Source organism: Phaenicophaeus curvirostris, chromosome 12 (assembly GCF_032191515.1).
Source record: "Phaenicophaeus curvirostris isolate KB17595 chromosome 12, BPBGC_Pcur_1.0, whole genome shotgun sequence".
NCBI classification, from domain to species: domain Eukaryota; kingdom Metazoa; phylum Chordata; class Aves; order Cuculiformes; family Cuculidae; genus Phaenicophaeus; species Phaenicophaeus curvirostris.
Genome location: NC_091403.1, coordinates 7,739,787 through 7,763,024, shown reverse-complemented (window position 1 = coordinate 7,763,024; position 23,238 = coordinate 7,739,787). Strand labels below are relative to the sequence as shown.

The following is a 23,238-nucleotide window of genomic DNA, read 5'->3' as shown; positions in this document are numbered from 1 at the left end:
ATTGAGTGCACCCTCCGCAGGTTTGCAGATGGCACGAAGCTGAGAGGTGCTGTTGTCACACCAGAAGGATGGGATGTCATCCAGAGGGGCCTGGATAAGCTGGAGTAGTGGGCCTCAATGAATCTCATGAGGTTCAACAAGGCCAAGTGCAGGATCCTGCAACCTGAGGCAGGGCAGTCCTGAGAAATAGCAGGCTGGGTGGAGAATGGATTGAGAGCAGCCCTGAAGAGAAGGACTTAGGGGGTGCTGGTGGATGAGAAGCTCAATGAGACTCAGCAATATGGGCTTGCAGCCCAGAAAGAAAACCAAGTCTTGGGCTGCATCAAAAGAAATGTGACAGCAATGGTGAGGTGATTCTGCTGCGTTTCTCTGCTCTCATGAGACCCCAGCTGGAGTCCTGTGTTCAGTTCTGGAGTCCTCAGCACAGGACAGAATGGACATGAATCTGTTAGAGCAAGCCCAAAGGAAGGCCATGAAGATGATCAGAGGGCTGGAGCACATTCCACATGAGGACAGGCTGAGAGAGTTGGGGTTGTTCAGCATGGAGAAGAGAAGGCTCCAGGGAGATCTTATAGCAGCCTTCCAGTGCATAAAGAGGGCTACAGGAAAGCTGGGAAGGGGCTCTTCATCAGGGTTGTGCAAGTGGGAATGGTTTTTAGCTGAAAGAAGGGAGATTTAGATTAGATATTAGGAAGAATTTTTTTATTTTGAGGGTAGTGAGGCACTGTCATAAGTCGTCCAGAGAAGTTGTGGATGCCTCATCCCTGGGGGTGTTCAAAGCCAAATTGGTTGGGGCTTTGAGCAACTTGATCCAGTGAGAGTGTCCCTGCCCATGGCAGGGAGGCAGGGTCTAGATGATCTTTAAGGTTCCTTCCAACACAAACCATTCTATGATTCAATCTAGAAGACTGATGCTATGATCGATTAAAGCAGTTGCCCATGCATTACACTCTAAAGAATCTCGCTATTCTCTGTAATTAATGAATTACTGATTTATTTGAGCTACAGCATATTCAGACTCAGTACATATTATAGATAGCAACTCTACCTGTAGGAAGCTGATTACCTGCTGAATTTATTCAATGGAAGCTTCCTTAGCTGTGGCTTTGTCAGAGAGACAAGAGAGCCTCATCTAACATATTTTTGTACTGGTGTAAATTAAAGTGCCCCAAGTACATAGCTTTTGATTTTTCCATGTGTAGGGGCTTTGTTTTTTAACATCATAACAAATAAGAAATTGGAATAATTTTCTTTTCCAAAATTTGCAACGTATCAGTTGCGTTGTTAAAGCGAGGTACAGTTAACAGTAAAACACAAGGCTAACTATGTTTTTCCCACCTCAAATAGCTGCATATACTGTTGTTGCAAAGACTGTGCTGCAGTTATTCCAATAGGCGTCAAACAGCAAGTACAACAAATGCACGTACACCTATTCAGAACACACAGAGGTGAGGCAATTTCTCAGACATTTGAGCATACCAGTTCATTAGGCTCGGACCTATTTAGATCAACACTGGCTTTTGATTTCTTTTTGGTGAGTTTTTTCCCAGATTTTGGATACTTTTCCTTGCTGTGAATGACCTGGATATACTGGTCATTGCTGCTGTTCTGCGGATCACTGCTGGATTCAATGGAAATGGAATCAGATTCTGTTAGAGATTGCTCCAGCTTTTGCTTTGATTTTGGTTTCACGTGTGGCTCAGGATAGTCCAGGTGCACTTTCCTGTAAGCATATGGAGGCCTGTGCAAGTCTAGCTCAAAATCATCATCCCAGGATTTGTAATGCACTCTGGCTAGATCTTTACTCATAAGAATGTGGCCATCAGCACGTTCCCCAATGTAAAATCGTGGTGCTGGGCGAAGATCAGACAGTGAGCGAGGGCGATGGGATCTGTTTATGAATTCTCTCTCAAGTTCCTCTTCATCTTCCTCATCTTCACTGGCTTGAGGAGAATACATCTGATGTGGTGTTCGAACCACGTATCTTCTGATATTGCGTGGGTACAATTCAATAATGTCTCCTGAGTCATCTTTTCTGAAGTGCCTTTGGAGTCGGGAGGTAGAACGGAGTGATTTTTTGCGGGGCTCATTTTCATTAACAACAATATACCTGGTAGCATATGGTCTACGTCCCACAAAAACAGGAGCCTCTGCCCCAAGGGCATTTGGATTTACCTGCCGAATGCCTTTTCTGAAGAGAGGCTCAGAATGAACATCTTCAGAGTGCTTTTTGAAAGTCACTGGTGTGTAGGGCTTTGTTTTACAGAGCTCACTTGCACTCCCATGCACAACACTTGGGTACCTTCAGGAAGGAAAAAAAAAAAGGAAGGAAATACTGAGATACACACTTAACTGTTACTGTAATTAAAATGTATATATATATAAAGTCATTGCTCTGGAAGTCAAACACAAGATTGTAAGGATGGGGATTACAGAATCTCCATTGTTCCAAGTTTTTAGGCTCAGTTTGGGAAACGTACCCTAGGAGTTAACATATATCTGTTCTCCCCTAGGAAAAGGCAGCAGACAATTGATATCTCAAAGTTATGTGCCCGTTCTGTTTTCTTATTCTGAGAGCTGTTTAAAAATGCTCTTTATCTGATCACTTGGAAAACAAAAAACAACCTACAGGTTGCTTAAAGCATCAGTCTGCTGATGTCCAAAACCTGTTGTCCTGCAATTAGACCTGCAGAAGCATTCTGCACAGTTCCTTCACTCTTGTGTTTGTCTTGCTCATGGAAACAGTGTTGTGCACAAACTATTTTAGTCATATGCCTGAGGGGAAGCTTAGTATTTACTTTGCTTAAGGTGCTTGTAAATCCCATCAACTGTGTTATTTCCGAAGTTTTACAATCCCATCTGAATTAAGGTAGAGTTACGGAAGTGGTGTCACTGAAAATTCTTCAGCTGTTTTACTGCCCCAGACAGTCTGAATACATGGCTGTTTTGCAATAAAACACAGGTTTGTCAGGGAGCTGCTGGAATAAATACCATTTCAAAATCAAAATGGTCTTACCTGCTTGTGATATGATCATTTCTTTGTTTCTGAACACTTGATACTGAGGGAGCTGGTGTTAAGGAGGTTGAAGTTGTGGGAGTTGGGTTGACAGGTCTTTCAACATCAGTTGAGGGCACAGTTTGGGGCACAGACTGAGAAATGGTTTGTATTCTGGTGCCTTTGCTCACAGGAGACTCAAAGTTCAATACACTTCCATTCTTCCGGGGAGTTGAGGACCGAACAGAAGACTCCTGGCTGATCAAATCACCTTTGTGCTCTGGTTTCTTGTCATTCCCATCCAGATTTTGGATTCTGGCTAGAAAACAGAAATTATTACAGGAACTATCCAGGCATTTAAATTTAGAAACTGCTGTGTAAGCGCAGTGGCTCAAAGTCACGCTTCCGTCACGGGAGCCATGCTAACAGAACACCCTTGTGTTCAGAAAAGAGAAACTGGTGTCAGTGCGAGACACAGTGATAAAGAGGTGGATCACCATACTACACCACACGGCAGATATAGTAATGGGGAACATATTAAAAATACTGAACATTGCACTGTAGGATTCCAAAATGGGCAACAAGCTGATGACTCTTCAAGAGCCCTGTTGCAGTTCACAGTGTACACCGCTTCCAATTTGAAGGTGTCCAGATTCAGCAGACTGCCTCCAGTAACTGTGCTGGTTGTAGCCAAAAGTTGAATTTCATTTCTGTAGCAAAGGAATTCCAACTAAGACACACACCTTATTAACTGTAATAGTTACTCCTGATCACAATGTTGCACTACATCTGGTATTTCATCATTTATGTATCCACTAGAGAGCTATAAGGGTGACAGAGTAGCATAAAGATCTAGCCATAAGGCTACTAAATAATACGTTCTCTTTGGCTTGGCAAATTTTGACTTGTTCCATTCCTGGGAGGCATCAAGAGGATGACATTCTTTCTATGGTTTCTCATTGCTAAAATCTAAGAAGCAGAAGGTGCAGGTTCCAATTCCCTCAGGCACAGTACACAATTAAATCTGAAATCTTTTCATTGCTGATAAAATATTTAACCCACTCAGGTCAAAGAATAGGGGCCATTACCATCCTCCTTCTCTGCCTACTGCTCTCTGAATTTTATGGAAGGTCTGACAGGATTTGAATCATCAGAGATGCCTCTCCAGTTCTACCCTGTTGGTGGTAAAAACAGGAAAACTATCCAATCCAAAGATCTCAGCATAGTTTAAGTATTAACTAGACACCTTGTTTTCCAATACTGGCAAGATTAAGTAAAACTGAGCTCAAAAAACATTTAAAAGGAGGACTCCGTAGGAAACAGGTTTTTAAATGTAGTTTAACTTCCCTTTGTATACGAGAAATGAAATTGGTTTTGCATCCAAGTGCTTTGTTTATAGTGGCATTTCTAGAGCTCACCAACTTACCTACTGCCATCTGAACCACCTTCTTCTTATCTTCAGTTCTTTCCTACAATATATGCAGGAGAATGAAAAGCAATAAATTATGGATCAGAGAGTAAATCTACTGCTGTTTATGGATGAAAAACACAGGATTGGTCTTACATTGTGAAACACTGGAAGTGACTTTAGATATTTAATTAGGTTAGTACTTTCCTGAAGAACAACCAATTCCACGCAAAAGTGTTTTGCACTATACTTACTGTTTGGATCTTCATTCTCAGCTGATTGTTGGTGAATTTTAATGATCTTGCAATACTTTGTAGGTAATAGATCAGCATGCTAGAAGTGAAAGAAGTGATTGTGAGTCACTTTGAAGGTTCTTGGCAGTTTTTTCTCGAGGCTTTATAGGTCATCAAAATGAGGTACAAGTTCAGTTGCTGCTTTGTAGCATTTCTTTTATACTGTGATAATGGATCACAGCTTTCTTTGAGCCAAACATACATGAGAGAAAAAAAAGACACTCAAAACGGATTAAACAGCAGTTCTAACTGTGCCTGCACTTTTTGCAGGTCTTTTCATTGTGAATGTAACTCTGGGTCCATTTCTAGGCATTTTTTTTGCTTAAATTCTAAACACACTATAAAAATGAAAATTTTGGTATTTTCTTCCCCTTCCTCCCTCCCCCTCACCCCTAGTCCAAGGTTATGGAACAGAGACACCAGAATTACTGCTGAGTTTGCTCACTCATACCAGTCTAATTCTGTTGACTGACTGGAGTAACAGGTTGTTTACACTGGCACAGCCAAGATCAGATCTGGCCTGACTTAATGGGTTACACTGGCTTTCAGATGAAGCAAAGTCTTATAGGTAGACTTCATACCACAAACATTTCCATATGTGCTTAGCCATCAGTTTGAAGTAGTCAAGAGATCTACTCAATTTTGTAAACATATTCATATTTAAGTGGCTGGGACCTTAGAGGAAAAAGTTAGAAGTAGGAAGTATTGCTTTGATCTTTTTAATTTGTCTGGAAAGTGCACTGGTGTGACAAACTGCATTGGGCTGTAGTTTACAGGGAAAAAAATGATATCAAGGTTCATGATACACAGACAAATGATAATTTGTCAAAGCCAAGTGAATTTCAAACAGCTCAAAGTAAATACTAATTCTGAGCTGTGAACAATTATTTAGAGACTGGAGTAAGAAGGGACTTGCTCTGGAAAGTCTGCAGCAAGTTATATTACATTAAGCACTTAAGAGCAGACCTGCGTAATTTATTTATCTTGTCAGAAATCAGGATGATTGAGAAGCTTCTTTATATTATAGACTGAGCCCCGTTCACAGTCATAAACTGAACTAATGACTGTGAGGAAATTGAAAATTAATTTCTGAGGCGCTCTTGAGAGGGAAGAAGGATCTTAAAAGTTCCTAGAACCAGGAGCATTGCAAGCCCTGACATAGTATAATGAACTTGCTCTAACACAGTATCCCTGAACAAGAAATTGCTTTTGAAAATGCAAGTACAGCCTTTTTAATATAGCCCGATTCCTGTCTGATCCGTATATTACATATTCAATAAGCTAGTTTTTTTTCAGATACACTTAATAAAATTACAGCATTGTAGTGTTTGTCCCTCAACATTTGGCTCTCTGGAGATAAGGCCAGTATTAATACAGTTCATTTAACCCTTCTGTGAAGAACAAAATACTTACAATAAAAGTAGTAGTGCGGGGAGGACCACCACAGGACTGCTGATGTAAGCAATCACTGTGTTGAACCATGCAGGAAAATCAGTTTTAATTGTTTCAGAAACAATATCATATATTTTTTCTTGCCCACTAGGAGAGAAAAAAAGAAAAAAAGAAGGCAAAGTGGTAAAGTTAAGTTGTCAGAAATCCTGGGTGCATAAATTTGTTAAGCAGTGTTGGCAGTGGATAAACAAGGAGTTTAATCCAAAACTACTTTGGAATAGTAGAGTGAAAAGAGAAAAAAAAAAAAGATAAAAGCAACTTGATTTGCTTTTTAAAAAAATTTCAAAAGCACAAAAATGTTGGCCATGCTTGGAGGGTGCCTAAATTGAGACACAAGACAATGATATGTGCCAGATTGCTCAGTGCCATATTATGTTGTGTAAGTGGAAAATAACTGAACCATGTATATAAAACAAAATATCAAGCCTCACTCAGAAGATCAACATAGCCACCTAATTAAATCTTAAACTGGAAAATACTGGCAGCAGAAAAACATTGTCATGTCTATATTTTTTTAATTAAAAAAAATATGGGGTACTTTTGAACCTGATGACTTTTTTGTGATAGGGTGAAATAAAATCTTTGCAATTTTCATTAATCCATTATAACTTACCTGAAGGGACCACAGCTTAAAGACGGTTTGTATCTGGCAATAGCAAAAATTGTTGGCAACATGCATAAGAACAGCATGAACAGCAACATGGCCAAATAGAAATTATTTGATCTGCAAGAAGGTAACATGTTTCAGATTATACTAATCAGAGAGCAAAACAGAGGCAGCATAAAAGGTTCAAGTCTGTATCTACTGAACAAGTTCAATATCTACATTTCTGAAAGATCATTATCATTCTGCTGTGATTAGAAAGTCTGAACAGAGCCAGTTTAAACAGACTCTTAATGATCACAATCATATTTGCACAGTTTCCCAGATGCCACTGCTGCAGCTGGAGAACAGTTTATAGCACCCCTTTATAAAAACTGACCCTACTGTCCAGTTGTGTTAGGGGAGAAAAAGAACAGTGGCAGATGTTGATTCACCTTCAAAACATGATTTTGAAGAGTTAAAGATGCCCTAAAGTATTGCCATTTTGAGTAAACAATTAAGATATTCATCATGATAGAATTAAAATGGGGAAATCTGCTGTGTGATGCAACAGACAAAAGCAGATACTTCATAGCATTCAAAGAAAGAATCATCAATAAATAGGATTTGCAACAGTCAGCACATGTAGGTTATTGTGCTCAGACTTTTTATGGAAATAAAGCATTTGTGTTAGACTACGTATATCGGCATAGGAATATTCCCTGACATATTTTTCAGTTCTTGCATATCTTTACCCTGCTTTACAACCCTCCAGTTTCTCAGTAACTGTGTGTTTAGGTTTTTTTTTATTCTCACACAGACATTTGCTGTCAATATTGCTGTCAAATCTGGTTGTCAACTTTCAGAGATAAAATCTCCTGTCATTTTATTCCTATGCACAGAAGACATTTTCATTGCCTGCACTGGATTTATTCTTTCTCCTTTCTTCTTATTTTGACTAACCGAGATGCTCTGAAAACCTGCTGATGTGGTACATTACACGTTAACACAGCCCAGCTTCTCAGGTACATGAGTCCAATCAACTTTAGGACATTGAATGCTGGTAAACAAGGTGAAAAGAAGGCTCCCATCCTGCAAAAATAATATCATGTCAGTGCCCAGCATTGCCAGAAGCAATTTTAACAGCAAAACAACAGAAGAAAAAAACAGGTGAACAACAGCTCACTATAAACAGAAAATCCTTTATTATAATAATGTATAAAAGATTGCTTTAACCATCTCTTACTTGATTCACTTAGTAATCAGCTAAAATGGACCGGAAAAAATCACTTATGGATTACCTACCAGATCATTCCTTGGTTGTACACCAAATGCAATACGTTCTCTGCAATTTTGAATTCTCCATATTCAGGCTACAAGAAACAAAGTGTAGGATGAATACCTTGCCTTAATATTTTTTTCAGATCATTTATTAGAAGCATTTGACTGAATCAGTTTGCTGACAGCACGTAGCCTAAAACATCCAGATAAAATTCCAGATTTTGTTAGGCAGTGGGAGCACAGAAGAACCTACTCTGCAGCAAGAGATTATATAAAATCGTTCCTCTCTAGTTTACTTCACTTTTTTAGTTAAAGACAAGGAACAGTCCTCAGCGTTTCATGGCAACATCTTCTTGCTAACTAAATACTACTCACCATCATTTTCTTAAAGAGCTCTCTGGTTTTGTTTACCTGGACCACTACCTACATTATGGAGAGATGTTACAACTACAGAAAAGAGGATGTGGGGAGCAACTCCATGCCCCCTCTCTCATCTTTGACTGCTCCATGATCTCATTTTGCAAAAGAATTTTTTGCACCACAACCATGGGAGCAGGCTTGAGAAAAACATCCAGTCTCAGCATTTACCCTGTGACCTCCAATTTAAACTTAGTGTGAGCTGTGTCTTTATAGATGTGTACTACCAAGATACTATGTACCTGTTGAAAAGCTTTAAGGACATTCAGCACTGTGGGAAGGAGCCTACACATCTTCAGTATCTTAGCTTGATAAAATAAAGACTGTACTTACGAACTTGCTTTCTAGATCCCAGCACCAGCAATCACTTAAATATCGGACACACAGTCCACGGAAGAAATCAATTAGCAGGATGCTTGCAACCGTGAAAATCATGTCGATAATTGAAAGCTTTAGCATCTCCTGAAATACACATTTCACACGTACTGAGTCATTCTGAAAGCAAACTGCGTATGGCTCTTTTGCATTTGTGCTTGTATTTCAGTTCAAGCTTAGGATGCTGATATGATTTGAATATATAAATTATTTCCTGTTTGACTTATCCCTTACTTGTCTTTGTTGTACCAAAGAGGACAAATATAATCAAGCTTCCAGTGTGCCTTCTATTGCTTGCAGCAAAACAACTCTCGTCATGATGGCTTCAAGCTTTCTTTTGAATGACTATTCTGAAAATTTATCTAGATAAATTGAAATGGGCTGTTTTTTCTATTGTATCCAATCCTTTATTATACTGCCTTTTGCAATACACACATACTTGCTAAATGCTTCACAAAAACCCAAAACGTAATGGCAGTAGGATTATCAAGCCGTAAGAGATCTGATTACTGCTTACAGATGAATGGGGTTATCTTATATTTGAGATTTAAACCATAAAATCAAATAGAAGATACTCAATTCCAAACATTTCTAGCCCATACAACTCATCAAAACACCCCATGAACACTGATTCTAAAAATTTCCTGATGCCTGTGCAACAGGAAGAGAGATATACAGGAACAGAAGTCAGACTAATAAATCTAGGAGGGGTCTTTTGCTCCAGACTATCAAACAAGACCTCTAATATTGCTCACTCTAGAACAAGGAGCAAGCTCAGTGAATTAGAAACATGCCAGCAGCGTTCTTAGTCTAGTGGTCTAGACTTAAGGTCAACACTGACAGAGACTGAAGTACATTGGATCAAATTACATCTTTTGAATTTTGTGTGGTTAAAAACTCACTCTGTATGTGTTGCTGCCACTGCTAGTTACTTAAAGTAAAGGTCACAAACAATGTACGCTTCGCACCTAGGGAAGCAAAAAGTGTTATAATAAGCCTGCAGGTTTTCTGCAACCTAACTGTGGGAACATGAATATGTGGCACTACCACCCAACTGGCTCTAATCTTATGAACTAACAGTACTTTTAAAGCTTTGTTGGTGCCCTCTTTCTCTCTGAAGAAGTGAAGAACGCTTGATTCTCTAGTGATTTAGTGAGTCAGAATGAGTAGAAACTTCAGAGGTGCTGTACAAATGACCAAGAGCCCAATCTCATGCTTGGCTAAGGTCTGCATCCCCATCCACTCAGGCAGCAACTTGAATCTGCACAGGGTACATGTTACTGCCTTTGTATTTTTTATAGCAATGAATTTAAAATAGGATCTCTATCACAGATCTGTAGAGATCTGCCTGTCCAGAGCTGAAGACAGAGACCAAAGCCTGGCAAAAGAACATTTGTACGACACTAAACACAGAATAAACAGCTTATATCTGTGCCCATATCACTTTTCCTAGTCTTTACTCCTTCTACATAATCCTTAGCTAAATTCTGGAATTTATACAAAGAAAAACTCTTAAGATTGAATACAGCACAACATGATTTTAATTTTTTGTCAAATGTCAATTAGGAATAAATTGATGACATAATAAAAGCATTACATACTTGACCAACATATGTCTCCCAGCACTGTTCCTGTGGGTTCTGGGTGTTAGAAGAAGCTGTTTTGTTAACCAGTGAGTCAGAGACTGTTGAGCCTTGACTGTGACTATCTTCTGGTGTGGCAATGCTGCTTCTCTTAAATTGTACATCAGGAATGGTTGTAGATAAATTGTCTCCTTTAGAAAGAGTTTGGTTTGCTGATAAATTGGTAGAATTACTTGTACTGTTGTTAACATTAAAGTCCTGAAATAAGAAATATCCCAAAAGCTGCTTTTTCAACTGTACATACATGCAGATGTCTGTACCTTCTACAATGTACATACATAGATGCATTTCTTCATGTATTTTCAAGCATCTGGATGGTGACTGTTAACGAAGTGTCAATGTACAGATGCAGATGAAACTCATAAGGAGAATTCTGCAAACTGGTTTTAGGTAGCTGGAAAAATTCGGCATAAATTGATGGATTTTTTATAAAATAATTAAGCGCTGCAAGAAATCTGTTTATTATAATACACTAGCAATCAAATGAATCCAGTTATCCTGATAAACTAAAAGAAGTTGTAAATGAACATTATAAACTAAATCTAACTTTACAATTCTATCAAACTGTAATATGCTTTAATCGATTAAAAATTTTTGTCTGACTTCATATATGTATCGCAATAAATGGAATTCTCTCCATAAAGTCTACTAGATTCACACATCAGAAAACATTGTTAAACTTACAGTGATACTCATACTGTTCACTTTATCCAGGAGAGCAATGATTAAACTGTAGAGGTTTCCCAGATATAGAACAAGGACCCTGGAAACAAGAAGAATAAGCGAAGAGTTACTGACGTCTTTATCCCATTGGCTTCTCATACATTCTCTGGTTTGGCTGGACTAAAACATGCGACCAGAACACATCTCTCCTCTTACTCTCTTTTTCCTCAAGTATTTTCTTTACTGCATAATGCCCATACCTGGCAAGCTGGAAGCGAAGAGTGGTCCTTGGGTGATACATCTCCAGAGCTGCCACAAGTTCAAAAGCAGAGGGTGCGATCATTGTAATCAGTGACACAACTACGCTTACCTACAGAACAAAAAGACACAGCATTTTTATAGCTTTGCATGTAGATCTTCTATGGCACCTTGGCTGCTGATAGGAGCGCTGCTGGTGCATGTGCTTTGGTGATGGCTTTTCTTGGAGGAGATACTTTAAAAAGTTGTTATTGACATTAGTAATAACATTAGCTGTGATCCAAAATTATAGATCTGGAATACCACTCGGGAATCTTTACTGCAGGCATTCTAGCTTTAAAGTTACTAGTTTATTGATTAAAATAAGAACTGAACATATGGGAAGTATGAAGCCAGCATCTTCCTCTGAAACGGATGAGTAGCTTTTCCATGTATATTCACTTCCTGCTCTTAGTATCTCCTCATTCCTCTGAATGGAAATATTCACAGAACGTTCAGTATCCCCTAGCCAAAATCAATAGCTATTTTCAAAGCTGATCCTTTTCTAGTCAGTTGGCCCAGGGTTTGATCAACTCAGTCATGGGCACAGAAGTACATTTCTAAGTGACAAGACAGTTTATGCTTTGTCCTTGCCAAATAGGGGCCAACTGGAACTGTAATCTCTGTGAAATGAGGGCCTGCAGCATCCCTGTGCCCACTTCAGCTCTGCTAACACCTTGCTGCAGAGCAGAGGAAGCAACCGTGTGAAGACAGATCCAGGTAACTGCTACTCTGCCCTCTCCTTCCCCTTTTCTCCTGGCTAATCTCTTGCAATTTACACCGCAGTGCACACTGTTGCTGCAGGGAGCCCTGAGACAAGACCTGCTTCTAACACAGAGGTGGCATTAAGGCAGCGTACCTCATTTTTTTCCCAAAGAGTCAATTCCTTTTTGGTGCGCTCTAACTTTTGGGATCGATCCACGACAAAGTATATGATGTAGATACTTCCAGCAAGTGAGAGAAGCACAAGGATGTTTGCAATAATTCTCAGGCTGATAGTCACTGCTCTGGGGGGGAGGTAAAAAAAAAAAGACAGAGCCGATACAGTATGTTGTCCTTTATCACTAGAAGTCTTTTCTAACATGGTTGTTAGAAATATGAGAGAAGCAGATTAACACTGCTATCTGTATTGAAACATTGCTTTGAAAAGTATCTCTGGTCTAATATACGTACAAGTTTTTGCTTTTCTTCTTTTCCTGCTCCTCCAATATAGCTTCCTTGAAAGAAACACAGCATTGTCATTTTAATAGTGTTCAGCAAAAATAACATATATCTTGCACAGAACGTATCACGCATACTAATAAAAAACTTCACATTCTGGAAATACAAGTAGATAAATGCCTCTCTGTCCTGCATCGATTTTTAGAAGTGATAAGTGAGCTTAAATAGTGAAGGAGATTTCTGAGAAACAAATATGCAATAATCAAATACTTGTGCACTTTCAGTCATGTGTCTTCAATGGGGTACAACCAGTGGTTTACACCACCGTGCAGGACATGCCAGTGGAATCCATGTGTCAGTAATATAATACAGAATTGTTGAAAGTTTACTCATTGAAATAACTAAATAGCATAGCTTATTAATTTATCCTTGACACAATTTCAAGTAATTTTGTTCAATGGCCTAATGAGAATACACCAAATTTGGGAAACAAATTACTTTTGATGAAAACCACATCTGTTCTTAAATTCTAAATGGAAAACATCTGTATTTAAAGCAATTTTGTAACATTGAGAAAGACCTGTAAGATGTCCCTGGACCATTTGTTATGAAGAGTTGAAATAAATGAGTGTTTTCACATCGTTAACATGAATTTGATTCTACTACTTAATGAATTTGCATCACAAAAAAAATGTGTTTCTGGTTATCTAACTTCTTGTCACACATACAGGGGCATTAAATATAACTCTTCCAAAGAAGAATACAACAGCCTTGATAGGACAGAATGACAGTTGTCAGTAAGCATAATGTGACTGCAGTATCACACAAAGATGCTATACCAGCCCTCCTATAGGCGAATGGATGTGTAAATTAATAGCAAAAACCAATAGGAAATGCAAAGGAATAAGAGGGAAGGCCTATATAGCATGCAGATTAACAAACAAATTAACTCTAAATAATTTGAAGCGCAGTTGCTCACTCTGATGCTGTTAACTATGGCAGCAGCTTTGCTCTCTGCAGCCTCAGGGTTTCCTATTAAATAGTCCCAAGCACAGAACAGTCTCCAGCAGAAGGTGTAATTTTCATCAGAGGCACTTGCTAAACTCATTCTTGAGTTCTTTGCCATTCTGTAAAAGAAATAACAAATATTCAAATCTTACTAATGTGTGAAGATGAATATGAAGGAAATCACTGGTTTGTTCATAGTTTTCAGATGTCTGAGCCTTTAGAACTACCAAAAGTTTGCAGCAACTAGTGTCCTCGTTGGCAGCTTCATGAAGAAAATAAAACAGGGTGAGGCTCAGAGCATGAGCTTCAGTTTTGTTCTAGTGCAGAAGTGACTCACTATGGAAGGGCATTTTGATATTTACACTCTTCATAGCCAAGACAAAGCAAATAAATCTGACTAGAGCTGTTGACTTAAACATATTTAAGTTTTACAGCCTTCAGGTAGGATCCAGCTGGAAGACACTATAATAATCATCATTATTACCATGGTTACAAGCTAGTTTGGCAGAACTAGTGATCACATGCATGATCTGTTTTCTATATAGTTTCCACCCTCAAAATACATGTTTTTGCAAACTAGGAACTCAATGCCATTTTACAGACCTTGGGAAAATGATAAAAAGCCCCACATACTCATCTCAGATAAGCAAGATAGCAGAATAGTGCAAAGTGTAAGAAATAAAATGAAGATTACTGTCATATGAAAGAAAGGGCATCAAAAAGGATATTGTTAGAAGGGGAAATGTGAACAGCTAAGAAAAGAGTCAGTGAGCTGAGAGAGAGGAAGAGATAATCACATCCAGAAACTGCAGATGCATAAATCATTGTCAAACAAATCAGTGATCCTTGGCACAAACCAGGAGGTAGAATAAAAATAAATTAAAAGGGAAGGTTCAGCTTCAAAACTGAGTTTTATTATAGGCGGTGCTAAAAATGTCCCAGGACTGCACCGTGCTGGATAAATAGGTATCCAGAAGGGAGAGGAAGGCAAATCAAGAGAGGATAGAGTGACCTTGTCCCTCCCTCTCCAAGCTTTGCACATTCCTAGGATTTATGGTCAGTGCTAGCAGTCTTGATCTCTCTGCTAAGTAACTCCTACTCTCAGCCCTTCAAAAGCAAAACAATTAAGCTTGCATTGAAATGGGATGCCACATACCAGCTCAAACAATGCAAAGGATATTAGCTCTAGGATGTCATTTTCATATTTGTGTTTCAATAGATGGGAATAATACTACTGAAATCATTACAGTGAAAATAAATATTTCTGCTATGGCAACGTTTATACTGGAAAAGGGGAAAAAAGAAAGGACTTCCATGTTTGTCAGACCTTGCACTGTACAAACACAAAACACAAATCATCTTTTGTGCTGCCCTCCTTTTATAGACTGGAAAACTGAAGAGAGAAAGAGGATAAATGATTGCAAAATAAAGAGCAACCTCGAATTAAAATCAGTCTGCACCCCTGGTATTAGCAGACTTGAATAGGTTAAAAGAGCTATGCGGAAAAAATACGGAGGAAATGGGATAAATAAACCATTAACAATTGCCTGATCCTATAAGTTTATGAACAGTAATAAATGAGCAGTCTTACTTTTTTAAGAGAATGATGAAGCTGTAAGCAAACACTGCCATCCCAACAAGGAAGTAGGCAAGAGGCAGCCGGTATCCAGCTTTCCCAATCTTCTTGTCACTCCCGTAGTAGCCATAAAACAGAACAGAGTATTGGAGGTAGCCCTGCAAAGACCAGAGGCCCTAAGTAAGAGCAGTAATGAATGGTTACCAGAGAACAGCACTAGTGAAACAAGAAAGAACGGTTTTAGTCTTGCCCCTAGTGACCAGATGGTGTCCAGGTCTTGAGCGGATCCAATACGGTCCTTGGGAATGGTCTTGCTGTCTCTGCTGCCGAACGGTGCTCCGGCCAGTAGCTGGGAAAAAGGGAGAAAGTCTCAGAAACGGTCTGACCCAGGGCTGCCCAGCAGAACCCACCGAGGGCTGCCCACATGGACAACGCTGCGAGGATAGCGCGTATTGGGTCATTCCTCATTCTAAGTGGGAAACTCCATGAGAAATCCTACATTTATTTTCCGCTAAAACAGATAGGAGTGTTTTGCTACATGTGGTCTCCATATAAGGAAATGTAGTGCTCTATAAATCTCCTTGAAATGGCTGAGAAATTAAAAGAGAGATCAACTAAAACCATTAACAAAGTATTATAGCTTTAAAAGTTATGTTTGTTTTAATTTAAGCATTTTAATATTATATATGACAGTGTTTGATCTCAAAATGTTATTTCAAGAATAACTCTACTTTTCCTTAAAAAAGTAAACAATTAAAGTGATTGACTTTTTTTTTTCAGTTTACTTCTTTGTTTTGAGGCTACTTACTTTTTTTATTTAGCCAATTAGAAGAAAACTCAGATATTCCCATGTTTTCTGATAATGTTATTAAAGCACAGTATAGGTGAGGCAAATAAATATTTATGAATAATTTAACAAAGTTTACAAATAGTCTTACTTGCATGCAAGAGCGAAACAAAATTGTGGCTGTTCAGAACTTCTAGAAAATTACTTCTAATGGACAATAATGCAGAGTCTGGAGAGGGATGTTATATTTTTCTGCCTGTAAATGACGCTAAGAGGACCTGAGCATACTCAACACCAACTACAGATTTTGGGATTTAGATCTCCGTTTTAGTAATTGGATACAAACGTATTCTGTAAAAGCACTAGTACCATGTTGACATAATATCATCTCTAACAGTAATAGCAAAAATCTCTTATCCTGTGGCAGAAAAAACATCCTCTTAATAGGAGACTTTATTTTAAATAATTCATTTTAAATTGTACATTTCAAATTGATGCATACCTTTAAGTGTGGCATGTTTAATTCAGAAAGGAAAGTGCAAGAATAAGCATTTTTCTGTAAATATTAACATGTTCTTACCTCTGGTAAGACTACAAACGCTCCTGTCATTATGGTAAGGACAATATTGATTCCAAATAGCCATCTCAAAAAGATGAAGTAAGAAGCAACTCCAGATCCAAAATGACCTTAAACCACAGAAAAATGTTTATCTGACCTACGCAGTTTATAAAAGCTCATATATTTTATTCATGAAGTATTATTTGAATAATAAAGCAAAAGAAAAACCTTTCTTATTAGCATAGGGAGTACAGCAAAGTAGAGAAAATTTAACATGTCCTTAGGAAAATATAATTCCAACACAGACTCTGTTGGGGAAGTCTCACGATTCCCAGCAGCATTTCAGAAGAATCTGCTAAGCTGGGTGATATTGTGCATCCATTTTCCTTAACCATTGGAGCACAGGGGTATGACCTGACTGCTGAGGTAGTGTCAAGAGCTGCTTTAATTCAATTCAAAGGTTCAAGGGCTAGTGACACAGGTTGCAACCACACTGAATCCTGGGCAGATCTGGGATGTGGCCTGAGGATGCTGCCCCGTGGACTGTGATAAACTACAACCAAATCTGGCTGCATTTTCGGAACCATAATGGGACAAATTTGGCTTCTAAAAAGCTTACTTCTAGTAAGACCATAAATGAGAATTGTACAGTGTCTAAGGCATGAGGAAAAGAAAAAAAGTGAAGTTTTAAATGAAAATGTCACTGCTGAAAGCCTGCAGTTAATTTCCCAAATGTTATTTATTTAAGTAAAATAAAAAACTAAACCCTGCTACCCAACATTTTAGTAATCGCTTTACTGTTCAATACCATTAAATCTCTATACTCACTCTCGATTTTCTTTATTCTCATTTCCCAAGGAATAAAGAGCACCACAAAATTATATGCCAGTCGAATAAACTTCCTCCAAAGCTGAGAAAAAAGCAGAGAAATACTGCATGACTTTACAGTACCCACAGAAAAATAGTATTTATATGTACTATAAAGTATTTTTAGTACAGCTAGATATTAAAAAAACCCTCTCATATATTTTAGTCAGCAACAGTGTCAATATTATATCATCTAATCTAATCTCCTAAAACCAAAGAGAAGTAAATAACATTTCAATGACTGAATGTACCATAAATCTCTTTGGCCAAAGTTAATTCATTTTTAAAGTGGTAGGGGTATTTTATTGCACGGATGGGAATTATTTTAATTAAACAAAGGGACTGTAGATGCTATGAATTGCATGGGAATTGCTGGGATTGCTGCTTTCGTATGAGAACTGGGTTCACAAGGCTGAGGAAGGAATCAAGGAGCTTGTGCCAGTTGTACTACAGATTTATAAAGTATACAAAAGCTGTCTATGGGGAAGTTGTATTTGTTAAAATTATAATTGGTTTTCTATCATCTCTTTTCCTGTTTACTGTGCACCTGAATAGATACTATATGCTGTTAGAATCCTGAGCACGGGCATCTGGCATTAATCGCAAATTTAAAAAAATACAGTGAAAATGTAATTGAGCTGAAAAGCAAAAATACTTACAATAGCAAAACAGTCAAAGGTATTTTAACTTCAGCTTTCATTATTAATACCATGAATGAATTGTCCAATTATGAACAGTTTGTAGGCTGCCAATTTTAAAAAATTATGAACTTATAGCTGCATTTTGTTCTTAGCACATGCTCAACAAGTAAATTCCCAATTTTGATGAAGTAGTGCTTTCTTTGCTGTGCTGCAATTTTGTCTCCTTGGTCACCATGCTATTTTCTGAGAAAATAAATGAAAATGAAGCTTTTCCAGGTAGGAAAAAAATATGCAGTTGCATTTGCTAAATTTAGCCCTGATGTAAACTCTATATGCCCTAATTTGTGCTAGGAAAAAGAATACAGTTTCCCTAATGAGTGGTACTAATTAACTGCTGAATTATGTCCCTGTGCTGAATATTTTCAAGCAAATACACATTACAGAGGCAATTAAACTAGATGCAAACTTTTAATCATTATGAACTCTAAGATGACAGCCTTGATTTTGTTATGAGAAAAGGGAGAAGAGCAAGTAATGAGCTCAGTCTCCGATTTACTGACATGTACTGCAGACCCTTAACACTTATTTCTCATTCTGGGTAACATCCTAGTTCCACTCAAGTCAAAGGAAAAACACAGTATTTATCTAAATGGCGTCCCACTTCCACTGCATTTGCCGCATGTATAAAGGCAGAACAAGACAAAATAACTCTTTCCTACCTTGCAAAGTAGTACTTTTAACCTCTGCTGTGGGCTAGCATAATAGAATAACAGATAGATATGCAGGCTTTCGCTTGTTCACCGAATAAAATGCATGGTGTTCTACTTCATTATTACAACCCTGCCTTTTTGAATTAAGATAAGAAATTCATTCAAATTTTACTCATTGTGATGACAAAAATATTCTTGGCTACTTAGAGGACTAAATATCTCTTCTCTGTTAGTTGCATATTAGGGACAGTTTCCTATGTTATTAGTTTTCAGCTGCCAGGGCCATGGTCTGTTTTCAGTGGTGTGAAAAGAATTAAAGTCTAATTATAGCAAATCAATAACTATTAGGCAAGCAAAACCCTTCCTTCACATTGTATTTACCATAAGCTCTTGTAGAATTGCCTTCCAAACTAAAAGCTAGACAAATTTTTCATACTAAACTATTAAACTGTGGCCCCAGAGTCTGGTGAAATTGCTCTTTGGAGAATAGTGACATCATGTTGTTGGTATCCCATTCTCATCGCCTCCTTTAACACGCATCAACATTTGTAGAATATTTGAGAGGGAAGCTTATACTGAGTTAAAAGAAAGACATTCCTCCCTCAACACATCAAATTAGCCTGCAAAAATGTAATTACTGAATTCACAATAGAAAAAAGAAGCTTTTAACTGCTTTTCCCTCCGTGTATGTAGTTCCCAAGATGGAGATCAAGACTGCAAAGCAAATGTGCACATCTTTAAATGAAAACCACAGATGACTGTTGGTAAAGAGCTGTAATTTAAAGAGGAGCAGCCGTACCTCTGCACCAGCAGCTTGGTAACCTCTTGTTCTTGTAAGCCTCCCTTCGTACTTCAGCACAATCTCCTTCGCCTGCCTGCAGAAGAAGGCATCAGTTTGTTTTACTTAGATCCTTGGAGCCCCTTATCCTGCACAAGCAGCAGCTGGCAGTGTTGTCAAATACACTGAAACACAATCATGGACTGTCTCACCATAAGTTTCTCAACCAGGCGTAGGTTTATTTTCCTACTGAGGTTTTAACTGACACTTTAAAACCACTGAGAATTTTGTCTGAGAAAACTCAGCATTCAAAAGTTTGACTGCAGGGAGAGTTCACTATTCCTCCATTTTTTTTCTCGGTCCTTTTGATTCAAATTCTTTATTAGCTGAACCCAAAACGTAAAATAAAAAGATCCCTGTTATAGTCCAGTTAATCTCACACCTCTTCTGCAAATATGGTGTAGCGCTCTTATAAGAAGAAGAAAGGTGCGTATTCATTTGGTCGTGTGCAGTCTTCGACCTCAGCAGAAGGTCCATAGGGACCACCAAAATCTCATCAACACCTTAAGCAAAATATAACTCTTTGTTTCCAAGATTACACGAGGGCTCTACTGCTGGTAGGATTTCCTCATGACTGAAATGCTCTCCTAGCATCAGGCAGAGTTTTAAGAGAACAGTGCCAGGTGAAAAGGACAAACAAAGCAAGCCCGAAGTAGAACACACTGTGAAAGAATTGACAGTTTAGACAGGCAATCCAAAGAGTTAGGAATTAATATAATAATTGTAATTAATATAATAATTGCAATCTTAAGCTGTGAGACATTATTGATACACTGAAAATACCTTTTAAACTTACAAATGTCCAGCGTTTCCTGCCATTTACAATATATTACCTGAAGAGTATGACTGGCTTCTGTTCTTATACCACACAATCATCACGTGCAATTACCTTGAAAATGGGAGACTGTTTTTCCTTTTGGGGACAGAGTGAAACACTTCAGCTTAAAAATGTGTTACTGAGCATTACCAAGAGCCTTTCCTTACGCCACCAAAAGGCTGACACACTGTTTTAATAGTTAATAGCCAAAGCATGATTTCTTCCTCTCTCTTCTGTACAGAGGCTGTCTTGAGGGAGGCACAGGAGACAGCTTCACCTGACGACTTGCCTCCCTGTGGCTATTGCCCTGACTTCAGTTAACTCTCAGATCCTGGCAGAGCATCCTTGTGGCATGTTTTCTTAGCAGCTCTTAATCATTTCTGTGCATAAACCCTTCCAGCTTACACTGAAAAATTTTTGAAGCTGGAAGCACTGTCACTGCCATTGAGCCTTAAAGCTTTCCTGTAAATGCCTTTACCTGAGCACCCTCAGCTTTTGCCTCATCGGCCACGGTCGGCAGCGTATGTTGGATATAATTTCTTTCTGGTACTGGATGTTCTGAAAGATCTGCTCCGGGTCATGGCTCTCAGCCTTTTCTCCACCGATATCATCGTCCGAGTTGCTGGCAGCCCAGGACAGACCCCACGAGACAAAAAACACGATGAATTATTCCCATTCAGATCACTAGTAAACTGTTAATTTGCAGAGGATCCAGCCTATTAGAGCAATATAACAGCAGTGAGCTAGGGAACTTGCATGACTTTATTATTTTAAAGTTGATGAATAATTTGTATGATTTTTCCCCATCTCCAGGATGTGCCTCCTTTCCTCCCCACTGCCTGCTTCTCAATTATAAATTATCCCTGCTCCCTACCACGAATCCCAGCCCTTCCTCTTGGAGCATTTCCAGCCATACAGCTTGTATATCACGCTAGCAAGACTCAATATATATTTTTCTGGAACAAAGTGCTGTCTAAACATTTCCAGCAAGAGCACTTAACATTCATTTACTCAGTGTGTGGTTTTGGCCTTTTATTTTGATTATAATAATGATAAAATATTTTCTTGCTAGAATGGGGGGAACAGGCATTTAGATTGTGGTCATCCTTTTTTCCTCTTCCCTGCTGAGGGGGCCGGGAGTGTGGGATCCCACACACCAAGAATTACTCACCCCTGTAAAAAGATTAATGTGCTATGATGCACATGTGGATGATTATTAAACCATATTTTCTGATGCTGCCACCACATTTGCTAAGCTACAGCTCTCACGATTCCCTGTTTGAAACAGGGTATTGTATATGAACCAGCAGCAACATTCATTCTTGCAGAGGCTTAAGTCTGAAAACCTGTGGTGACTGTTTCCCCTTGAATGAAATTAAGGGATCTGAAGTATTGCAACCATCACCAACAGGGAAGTACCTAGAGATACAATTAAAAAACTTGTTGGGAAAATCGCCTGCAATTTTGCTGAAAAAGCCACACCTTTTAATCACTTTGAAACAAATTGTAAACTAAACAATGCCTTGTAAGAACATTCGAAAGACATATTCATCAGCTCACTGACCCATCAATCCAAAGTCCTGGTTCCTCGATCACAGGACATTCAAGGGAAATGTGTGATTACACAGAAAAAGCATAGAGAGATTTCTTACCCTGCTGTACTGTAAACCCATTGGAGTCACGGTGCTTTAGGTACAGTGTTTTTGTTGTATTACAAAACATGACTTTTGTGAAAATAATAATAAAACAAAAGATATTTGAAATATATCTAAATATAGAGATTTTTCTCATGATCCTTTCCACGTTACCACGCTCCGTCTAAATGAAAGTGAAAAGACAAGATCCCACTTCTGTGTTAGATAAGGCAGATTGACTCTCCAGGAGAGAGCAAGGTCTCTTACCTGTGCGGTGGCTCCTGGTAGGTGTAGATGCCAGCATGACGCTTCACCGTTCGGTACTTTTTGCAGGACTTGGCAGCTTTTGCTGCAGCTGATCCCGCTGCTGCTTCCATGGTGGCAGCTGCCGCCTGCTCCAGGTGAAACTGCCACGCTGGAGGGAAGCCTTTCGTTCTCGGGTCAGATGTCTCATAAGCAGCCAAATGTTATTAAGCAGAGAGCAGCGGGTGAGTGTGAGCCCTGCAGAGCAGAGGATTGCTGCCTCTGCCTGGTGCACCAGCAGTGGTGAGGACCTCCAGCTGGCAGTGCCTGCATGCCTTAAAGTGGCAGCGCACAGCAAGGTGCTCAGAAGCAAGGGATGGAGCAGAGTCCAAGCTTGGACCAGCTGCTGGCTTTAACTCAAAGCCATGATTCCTTGGTCATGGTTGACAAGGCTTAGCCTGATCTAGTGGGAGGTGTCCCTCCCCATCACATGGGGGTTGGAACTAGATGATCTTTAAGGTCCCTTCCAACCCAAACTATTCTATGAGTCTATGGTTGAGGTGTTGATTTCCTGGGCCCAGGCTCCAACCTCTCTACATGACCTCAATTTATTATGCCTACTTACAACTTTTCTTTTGGAGGTATCAAAATATCTGCTATTCAGACAAGTACAGACTACCAAGTGATTTAATTTTTCTTGATAGGTGTGATATCTTTATTATGCTCAATTCCATTAATTACTGTATCATCTTTAACTTTTACACTAAGCATCTCCTAGATTATTGGTCTTAATGCTAAAACATTAGGATTAAAACACTGGAAAACATTATCATCTGATGCTCATTTCCTGTTTCTTCAGCTCTACTACTTAACTAATTTTATTACAAAATTAATTTAATAGATAGTAAAAGTGTATTTAACACAAAAACACTTTAAAAGAAAACAAATGGGCTGATGCTGTGAGCTTGATAACCCTGTATTAAATAACTT

The 23,238-nt window shown here is 38.7% G+C and overlaps 1 protein-coding gene across 2 annotated transcripts; it reads right to left on the bottom strand.

Moving 5' to 3' along the window:
- Window positions 1-1,032: 1,032 nt before the first annotated feature.
- TMC3 (transmembrane channel like 3) lies at window positions 1,033-22,460 on the bottom strand. Of its 2 annotated transcripts, XM_069866432.1 has the most exons (22): window positions 22,273-22,460; window positions 20,850-20,993; window positions 19,516-19,591; window positions 17,327-17,408; window positions 16,520-16,626; window positions 15,403-15,501; window positions 15,168-15,310; window positions 13,548-13,695; window positions 12,581-12,624; window positions 12,267-12,414; window positions 11,371-11,480; window positions 11,132-11,210; window positions 10,406-10,645; window positions 8,763-8,891; window positions 8,037-8,104; window positions 7,695-7,823; window positions 6,762-6,872; window positions 6,110-6,235; window positions 4,658-4,736; window positions 4,422-4,464; window positions 3,017-3,314; window positions 1,033-2,302 (listed from the first exon to the last, which is right to left on the bottom strand). In XM_069866432.1, the coding sequence occupies exons 1-22, from the start codon at window positions 22,380-22,382 to the stop codon at window positions 1,462-1,464; spliced, it is 3,354 nt and encodes a 1,117-aa protein (XP_069722533.1). In that variant the 5' UTR covers window positions 22,383-22,460; the 3' UTR covers window positions 1,033-1,461. The 2 variants fall into 2 exon arrangements, with proteins under 2 accessions (XP_069722533.1, XP_069722535.1); XM_069866434.1 differs by lacking the exons at window positions 19,516-19,591; window positions 20,850-20,993; window positions 22,273-22,460 and having other exon boundaries at window positions 15,413-15,501; window positions 17,327-17,413.
- Between the last annotated feature and the right edge of the window lie 778 nt (window positions 22,461-23,238).